General features: G+C 41.4%; 1 protein-coding gene across 1 annotated transcript; it reads right to left on the minus strand.

Annotated features, from left to right (window-relative positions):
- Positions 1–290: 290 nt before the first annotated feature.
- Positions 291–6,504, minus strand: gpr146 (G protein-coupled receptor 146). The gene is made up of 2 exons (XM_054607430.1): positions 6,270–6,504; positions 291–1,340 (listed from the first exon to the last, which is right to left on the minus strand). The coding sequence occupies exon 2, from the start codon at positions 1,298–1,300 to the stop codon at positions 299–301; it is 1,002 nt and encodes a 333-aa protein (XP_054463405.1). The 5' UTR covers positions 1,301–1,340; positions 6,270–6,504; the 3' UTR covers positions 291–298.
- Positions 6,505–9,521: the final 3,017 nt, after the last annotated feature.

A 9,521-nucleotide genomic window follows, 5' to 3' on the forward strand; every position in this document is an offset into this window, starting at 1 on the left:
TCAAGTGTCTTAGTGGAGAGCTTCACTCAGGGACAAAAAATAACAGCACTTAGTGGTTTTTGCTTGGTTTGTCCTCTCAAAGCGGAACTGAATAGATCAGATCAAGTTCTGGAAGGTGACAGGAAATACCACAGTTAGCTACGTCGCTCTTAACACAGTCCAGAGCAGCGAGGGAGCCCAGTCAGATACTGGCTCCAGAGTGGGGAGATAAGTGCCGGCTACGCCAAGAGGTTGAAAAGGGGGGGGGGCTGGAGGGGCGTCTGTCACCTCAAAGAGGGTGGGGTGGGGTGGGGGGATCTCACGTCACCACTTGCTGCACTGTGGAGCGTTCATGAGGGCAGGACTGGTCTCTGCAGTGCAGCCTCCTGAGCAGCCGCTGAAGCTTGTTGGAGAAGTTCTTGTTCATCTGCCTGTACATGAGAGGCATCGCGAAGCTGCTGGAGAAAGCCAGCAGCTTAGACACGCATCTCAGGAAATAGTATGTAGGTAAGTACTGTGCGTTGCTAATGTACCCTGGTGCACCGGCTACAGTGTGTACCAACAGGGTCATGTAGTATGGGGTCCACAGTACAAACTGTACACAGACTGAGGCTAGCAGCAGTCTGTGGATGGAAGGGTCCAAGCGAGCCGAGTCCTGGTCCAGAGGTGTAGACTCCTTCCTGATGCGCAATATGAGCACGAAGGCATAAAGAACGGCCACAGCTGGAACCACGTAGCCGATGAACATCATGATGGCGTCTGCTGCCTCCTTGTTCTGCATTTTGGAGCACTCCACCATCTTAGTGGAGATGTGGTTGCACACGTAGAAGAGCAGCGAGGAGAAGCTGGTGAGCACCGCGCCGCCCCAGATGAACCCACACACGTGTTTGGTGTTATACACGCTGGACATGTACGTACGCGGCAGCGCCCGCTCGATGTAGTAGTCCAGACTGAGCAGCGTGGTGGAGTACATGATGACCAGGGAGGAGATGTTGAAGAGGATCAGCAGGGTGATGTAGACCTCGTTGTTGTACTCCCACGCGTGCCAGCGGGTGAAGGTGGAGCTCAGCAGCTCCACGGGCGCCACCAGGTTGAGGACAATCCCCGCGATGGCCATGTTGACGAAATAAACATCCGGCATGGTCATGGACACCTTGTTGGAGAGGTTGACCACGACAAGCAGCACATTGTAGCACAGCCCCAATGGGAAGCACACCAGGAGGTAGATGAGGGAGAAGACCGACAGGATGAGGCCAAAGTCCTGGCAGAGCCGGAAGTCCACGCTGGTGTCCGTCTCATTGTAAACCGTGCAGAGCCACATCGCTGGGCTCCGACACCGGTGGCGTCTCTCAATGAGTCGCCTGAGGGCAGAGAGGCAGGGAGAGTGGAGTTAGTTACTGAGAAGATAATAAATGTCATAGTTTATCAATTACAAGTGATAATGAGAGCCATAAAATACAGATAAAAAACAAACGGTTATGAATATTATAATCCATTTCTGCAAAAAGATCCCCCGAAATCCTACAAACTGAACCCTGTAGTTTTGAGGAAGTCACAAAAACCCAAAATATAAATTCAACCCACTCTGTTTTTGGTTTCTATGCTGGCTGGAGGAGCAAACAAGGCCGTAAAACAAAAACACGTCGGCCACGGCTCAGCTTTTATGCCCTGGGTAACACTGTTAATTTCACTTCACCGCATCTGACTGGCTGAATACAAACGCCTCACAATATGTTGGGTTTGCTAGCCTCAAAGCGCACCATTCCTCCTCTTTGAGACTCACACTGAGCAGAGCAAGTGTTTGACGCCTCTGCAAGCTTTTCCTGTCTTGCTCTGCCGCTCTCTCTCTCTCTCTCTATCACAGTCACATGGAGGGGTGCTGCTAGCTGTGCAGGGCTGCCCTTGTCCTTTTCACATGGTCAAGCAGCGCGGTGAAGAAAGACACTTTGACACACTGCTCTCGGTGTTACTGCCCCGAGTAAAGCTCATGCACCTTCTGTTCAGGTCGACCGGGGGGTCGGGAACGTGGTGATGGGAAGATTTATAAAGAGTGAAATGTGAAGCAGGCTCTGGCGGCGGGTCAGAGAGGATCGAGTCGCAGGGTTGGAGTTCAGGGCAAGGTCAAAGAAAAATGACCATGCTCATGTCGGGAGCGTTTGGGATCAAGCGCGACCGGGGCTGCAAGTTTTGAAAAAAAAAAGCTTATATAATGCTGCCCTTGCATTATTAACGCATGACATTATAAATAAATTATTCAATTATTAATTATTCATCGGTCAAGGAAGTGGAAGATCACAAGGCTATCGCAGGATTGCAGTGAAAATCATCCAAGTTGACTGTATTTTATTTCCTCAGTGATAATTTGGCAGTTATTTTTCCACATGTCTGGCTTCACTCCCAAAGCAGCTTGAAAAGGAATGGTCCTCTGAAGAACAAATACAGTTAAGAATTAAAAAACAACAACAGCAAAAAGAAAAAAAAAAAAATCTGTGTAGAATTTCGTGGAAACCTCTTCCATGAAAATACTGACGGACAAAGCGCAGGAAGGCAGTTTGGTTTTCAGGAGGATGATAACGATGCCAGTAAAAGGGGAAACATTCTTCTGTTCACTTACGTAACACCACTACAGAGGGGCTGTTTTGGCCTTCAGCCTCAAACACAGACGCACATGCACACACAAGGATTTCAGTCCCTCCTCTATACTACTCTGTAATGAGACTAAAGTAGAGGCTGGAGCTCAGAGCTGGACTGGACCAGGATCAGGAGGAAGAAAGTGTAGAGTTACTCTTTACAAAACAGCCTGTCTTCACCCAGACAGGAGCCCCCGGTCAGACCTCTTGTAAACACGGCTCTCTAACGTAAGCAGCTGGGTGACTCATTTACTAAAACAGGCCTTGACAAAAGTACATAATTAGCTATGGTCCTCTCTCATGGGCTTTTCTCTGAATGTATTGTAGATTGGAAGAGGGTTGTTTGCTCTGCACTCCTTCAACAACCCCTGATCACTTAAGGAGATAATGACATAAGAAGTCGACTATTAAAGGGAACGCAGTCCATTGTGGCCGGATGTCCCCACTGATTAGCACCTGCTGTGTACAGACGGTTTGGCCACCCTTTCATTACCACTTTGGCTCACGCTACAACTTCTGAGAGCTGCAGGGTTCCTAATATTCTGCATGAAAGGGTTTGTGGTGCACTGGTGTCAGTTTGTTTCCACATACTTTGTTTCCTGTTACGCTTTAGAGAGCCTAGTATTTGATGCGAGACCTTGACAATAACAACCCAGCGATAATGTAGAGATGAAAACTGAAACCGTGGCTTTTATGATACGTACTGGACTGAGGCTAAATACTGAAAACTTACTGACTGGAAGTGACAGAAACTTGATAGCATGTACACACATTTTTTGTTCAGCACTCTTGGGATTTCACTCTTTTGAAAATAGGCCAAACCAGTCATGGAATTGTTTCCGAAAAAATGCTAGTAACTATAAATGGGATAGTATTTTGTCACCTATGCATTTCCTCTCAGTCACTGTAAAGGATGAAAACAAGGAGCCCATACTAAACAATACTTTAAATTCATGGTTTTCATATTAAGTTTGTGAATCAGCACCGCTAGCTTTGCAGCGTCTGCGTCAATCCCCACTGGGCGACCTCTACTTTCATTGAACTTTAGCTCTTCACATTTTACCAGCTGCCCAAGATTATGAAATCTCTCGTTTCCCACTCTGCTGAGGGGACGAACGGGGCAGGCGAGGTGAAAGAAAAAAGAAAAAACTCTACTCCTAGTCATACCGTATGAACTTTGTCTGTTTGAGTTCAGAGAAATAACCGCCGCTTCAATTTGAAGTCAATGTCAGATTCTGCCAAAACTCCAGATGGAAGTGATGTTGTTGAAGTTTAAAGATATGCTGTAAACGTATAAACAAAAGCAACAGGCACAATATTCTGTTGTTATTAAAGCATGCATTAGTACTTCATGAGGCATATACCTTTTTAATGGACAATAACTATCCAGTAATATAAGTATGCAAATGAGTTATTGAAGTATGCATGATAGAATGTGAGAATAAAACCAGGAGATAGCTGCTTACCATAAAGGTGCCGTACGTACAATTACACGGCTAAGTAAGAATAGCCTAAGCTCTTGTAAGAGCTCCTCTTGACCACTTTGACTGCAGACGTAGACTTGGTTAAGCCCCGTCTGAACTTTTTGCCCCACTCCATGTCAAAAGTGGTTAAGTCAACTATTCCCAGAGGGGGAGGCCGTGCTCCGGCATGCTTCAGCCCCACCAAACATGATCTGGTAAGAGTGACGCCCATGTGCTTGACGTTTCAGAGTTTTGAAGCCAGAACTCGCGGGCTGATGGGAATAGTGTGACATACTGGGCCCACACCCCTCATATATCCTTACTGGAATTTACAGGCTCTTCTCAGAAAGCACTGAGTGATGTCACAGCAGACATTCTACAGAAAGACAATATGGTTCCACATCAAGTGACTCAGCAGAAATGTCAGAGGTAAAGTAGATCACAATGACACTTGATGCACAAAGTTTTATAGCATTAATAGCGGACAGTTTTAAGTACCTGTCCACAGAAGTACTAAACTACTGATAGTATGAGAGGCCATTAAGATGTAAATGATACATTTAACAAAGTCCCTAAATCCTTTCTGTTTCTAGTGTGTCTCTCAGCTGCCTTTCAATCTTGGAAAGCTGCCCATTAACTGAGAGCATTCATGAATAATCTGACTTCAGGTGACTGCTAATGCTGCATAACATTTTGCAAATTAAAATGACTAAGCGCTCAGAGGTGATTAAAATACTTTGACTGCCATCAACTCCATTTCTGTGGAAGGGTTTAATATAATTCAGAACAATTTCCCAAAAATCATCGTCACCCCCCCCTGGAATAGGACACTAAGGAACTTGTTTCTGAATGGATTCCTCACAAACTCTTTTCCTTGAGGGGTTAAACATAAAACTAAAAGGTCCAAAATGTTGATGATTTAATCAACTGTTTGCCTCATATTCCAGTTCTAGTGATAGAGACTCTGGTGAAGTCACGGCCAGTCAAGACGGCTTCCTCAGCGTCTTTTGGGAAACATGTTAAACTGTGACAGAAATCAACAAAGTCAGAGTTCACTGGTCAGCACAAAGCAGGCTTACTCCCATTAAGCTGTGGGACACATGCCCGTGTCCCCTCCGGTCACATGGATGAAGTTGACAACAACAAGTGCAAAGCCTAAATCTCAAGAAGCTTTTAATTTGGCGAGTTGTATGATTAATCTGAGCAGAACTCATTTGTCAGACGGTCGCCTTCACTCAGCCTCTAGCTGCTTTCAATAAGGAGTGGTACCTCAATAGTAACCAAGGGGAATATCTGTAATCAAACAGTGGCTTCAACAGCTGATCAAAGGTCTTGATGTCCTTTATCAAAACAAATATGTCAAGCTTTGGACCAAAAGAAAACCATGAATTAGGAGAATATATTAATGAGCCTGTGTAGAGTAGACTAATAAAGATGAATGAATCCAACATTGGTATTAATCTTCAAGCAGTGCATGTCCTTATATGTTATTAATGATTCAACTTCACAAGGCTAAACATATATAGATATATATATATATATATATATATATACACAAAAGAAAAAGCCTAATTACTAATTGATGGCCTGGGTTGTAAGGCCATACATTAGTGGTCTCACTGATCCAGTAATCAAGGCTGCCTTCATCTTAAATAGATAGTTATAAACATCTCATATGATTTAATTAGCAGACTCATATATCATCAGAATAGCTCTAATGTCAGATGTCATATCAACAAGATACAGGCTATTATTAATGCAAAGACTTTAAACTGTTTTTTTTGCATGGCAGGGAAGCAGCATTGAACCTCTGAGACCTCTGAGACCTCTGAATAAACTGATCTCTGTTTTTTTTATTCCCTCAGCACTCCAGAAAGCTGACCCCGTGAGAAACAGCTTCAAGGTGTAGTTTTGCCAACAGAGACGCGTCGTTAAAGCTGAGCAGCTCCTGGAGCAGCTCCATGATGTGCGTGCGTTATTGCGCCTCTCCATCACACTTGACTGCGCTGATCTAAGCGTGGATAGCTGTCACGGCTTCACCGTTCCTGCAGCTATTGTTGGCACACATTCTCTTTCTCTGTCTCTCCTCCAGACATCCTCCAATGGTGTAAACTCACTTTTCTGTCCCTGTGAGGTGGAACTTTACACCGTCTCATATGTGGGATGGAATAATAAAAACAAAGAGAGGAGAACTCACCAGAAACGTATGGATGTGATCGGACCGACCTACGGCGGCATTGGGTTTGGATGCATCGTGAGTATTTCCACTGGCATGTCTCTCTCGTTTCATCTCACACACGCACCATGAACTCCTCCTGCGTGAAGGCACCGCTTTCTACTGCGTTACGGTAACGACTGACTTCATCTCTCAACTTTTTCGACGAGGCTTGTTCTGGAAAGGGGGCAGTCTCTGCAGACTTTACTACTGCTGGAGTGCCTCTGAGCCCGGCAGTGTGTACACACGTGACCCTCCCCCACCGCCTCCTCTGCTCGTCTGGGTGGAGCTTCTCTGCTCTGATTGGACGGGCGGCCGGGAGGTGGAGACGCAAGGATGAACGCACAAACATATTCATTCATTGGAGCTCAGAAGTTCACTAAAATATCCAGCAATGTGTTATTGTAACTGTGTTTAATAAGTAAATACAAGTGTTCATTTCATTTACTATTATTATTTTTTTTTATTTTATTCCTGTTCTATCTTTATTTTGTTGTATAGTATGTGTATTATTTTATTTGTTTTATTTATAATACTTGTTTTATTTTATTTTTATTTTCATTTTTTATTTTTTATCTTGTCTTCTTCTACTATGTCTCTTGTGTGCACTTTACTCTATGCTGTTGTAACCTGCAAATTTCCCCGCTGCGGGACTAATAAAGGATTATCTTATCTTATCTTATTTATTGTCTGTGTCTGTGTAGTTGTATAGTATGTGTATTTATTGTCTGTGTCTGTGTAGTTGTATAGTATGTTATCTGTGTCTGTGTAGTTGTATAGTATGTGTATTTATTGTCTGTGTAGTTGTATAGTATGTGTATTTATTGTCTGTGTAGTTGTATATTATGTGTATTTATTGTCTGTGTTATTTATTGTCTGTGTAGTTGTATGTATGTGTATTTAGTTGTATAGTATGTGTATTTATTGTCTGTGTAGTTGTATAGTATGTGTATTTATTTATTGTCTGTGTAGTTGTATAGTATGTGTCTGTGTAGTTGTATAGTATGTGTATTTATTGTCTGTGTAGTTGTATAGTATGTGTGTGTAGTTGTATAGTATGTGTATTTATTGTCTGTGTAGTTGTATAGTATGTGTATTTATTGTCTGTGTAGTTGTATAGTATGTGTATTTATTGTCTGTGTAGTTGTATAGTATGTGTATTTATTGTCTAGTTGTGTATGTGTAGTTGTATAGTATGTGTATTTATAGTATGTGTATTTATTGTCTGTGTAGTTGTATAGTATGTGTATTTATTGTCTGTGTAGTTGTATAGTATGTGTATTTATTGTCTGTGTAGTTGTATAGTATGTGTATTTATTGTCTGTGTAGTTGTATAGTATTGTATTTATTGTCTGTGTAGTTGCAATGTGTATTTATTGTCTGTGTAGTTGTATAGTATGTGTATTTTTAGTTGTATGGGGATCAATAAAGGAATATATATATACTATGTTTTTGTTTTGTCCTTTATTTTTGAATTTCCCCCCTGAACCCAACCTTATCCTAACCCTCAAGACCTTAAAGGATGGGGTTCAGAATATTTTCAAGTCTTTCTTAAAACAATAGTTAAATGCACATATGAATATTGCAGCAGGTTTTGCTTGCTGCAGCCTAATCCTTCTGCTTTTTCATACTGAAGAGTTCTGTTTGAATATCAATTCACAAGTTAATTAAAATGCAAAGTCTTCACCCCTTGTTTTGTGTAAAAATACATTCACACACACACATGAGGTTTCAGCAGACCGAGTAAGACAAATTTCATCTGACATTGTTTTTGTCTTTTTAGTAAAAAAAAAAAAGAAGCCTGCTGAAGCCATACTGTATATACAGTACCAGTCAGAAGTTTGGACACACCTTCTCATTCAATGGTTTTTCTTTATTTTTTATTTTTTTATACATTGTAGATTAATATTGAAGACATCCAAACTATGAAGGAACACATATGGAATTATGTGGTAAACAAACAAATGCTCAACAAACCAGAATATGTTTTATATTTTAGATTCTTCAAAGTAGTTGAATGAGAAGGTGTGTCCAAACTTTTGACTGGTTCTGTATGCACTTCAGAGAAACTGTAGAATGCATTTTTACACAGGGGGACTGTGGATTTGTCTCCAATCACTTATATTAAAAGTGCATTAGGAAATGATCAGAATAAAAGGGAATTCTTTCATGGAGCAAATCCTGTTACATCGTTATTATGGACGCCTGAGTATTGTTTTTTAAAATGTGTTAACCTATGCTTTAACCCCTGAATACATGGACAGTTGTTCAGACTGGAAAAAACAGCCCTGCAATTAATCAACACCATGGTTTGTGTGGTTTCTGGCAAGATATGAAATATGATCCAGGAAGGCCAATTTGAGTAAAAAATGAGTTTGAAAGATTAACCGTCAGACAGTTTCCATTCTTGTCATCTCTTAGAGAACAGTAATAGAAATCTCTGTTAATGTCCAAAAGGTTATGACTGCTGTCCCGCTTATCCTGTCTCTGTCTAGATGAAAGAAATATTAATCATCTTGTTTGAAAGCCCAGAGGAAGAATAATGAGGGCTTTCTATTCTGATGAAAATATGAGGAAATGTTTGTAATGAATCAGAGTTGATGGTCACTTTTGGAAGTACTGTTTAATGTTAGAATGTATAAATGCCTTTGTGTTGTTCTGTTGAATGGAGTCTTTAATTAAGCAACTGAAGTTGGTTAAGAAGATTAAGGATTATCATGTGCGTTCTCCAGTTATTAGCACATATCATAATCCTGACATGGAGAACAATGTTGCACAGCAGACGGTTGAATGAAGTATTAAATGTGTCTTGTTTGAACAGCAGCTATTTTCACCATGACCTTTTCTGATATACCATATTGGTTTTATTATAATGCCTGAAGGCTGCAATGTTACATGACCAACTTCTCATATATAAATTTTCTGGTTTCTTGCTTTGATGGTTACACACTCTTCATGTTGCATTTTGCCACCATATTGTGTTTTAATAACCCAAATAAATCACACTTTTTCATGCTCCCATAACAATATATAATCATAACAGTGCAGTATTACCAGAACGTTTAGTAGGTGCTCATGAGTCATAGATAGCAAGTAAATGTTATGCTCAGTTTTATTGTCACTGGAAACCTATAAAACCTTATTTGATCATTGCTAAGCTCCGGGTCTAAGATAACATGGCACATGCAGCATGGTAACAGCAGGTCTTAATCAGCGCTTCACAGATCCATCCCT

The sequence above is a fragment of the Anoplopoma fimbria genome, chromosome 11, assembly GCF_027596085.1.
Source record: "Anoplopoma fimbria isolate UVic2021 breed Golden Eagle Sablefish chromosome 11, Afim_UVic_2022, whole genome shotgun sequence".
Lineage (NCBI taxonomy): Eukaryota > Metazoa > Chordata > Actinopteri > Perciformes > Anoplopomatidae > Anoplopoma > Anoplopoma fimbria.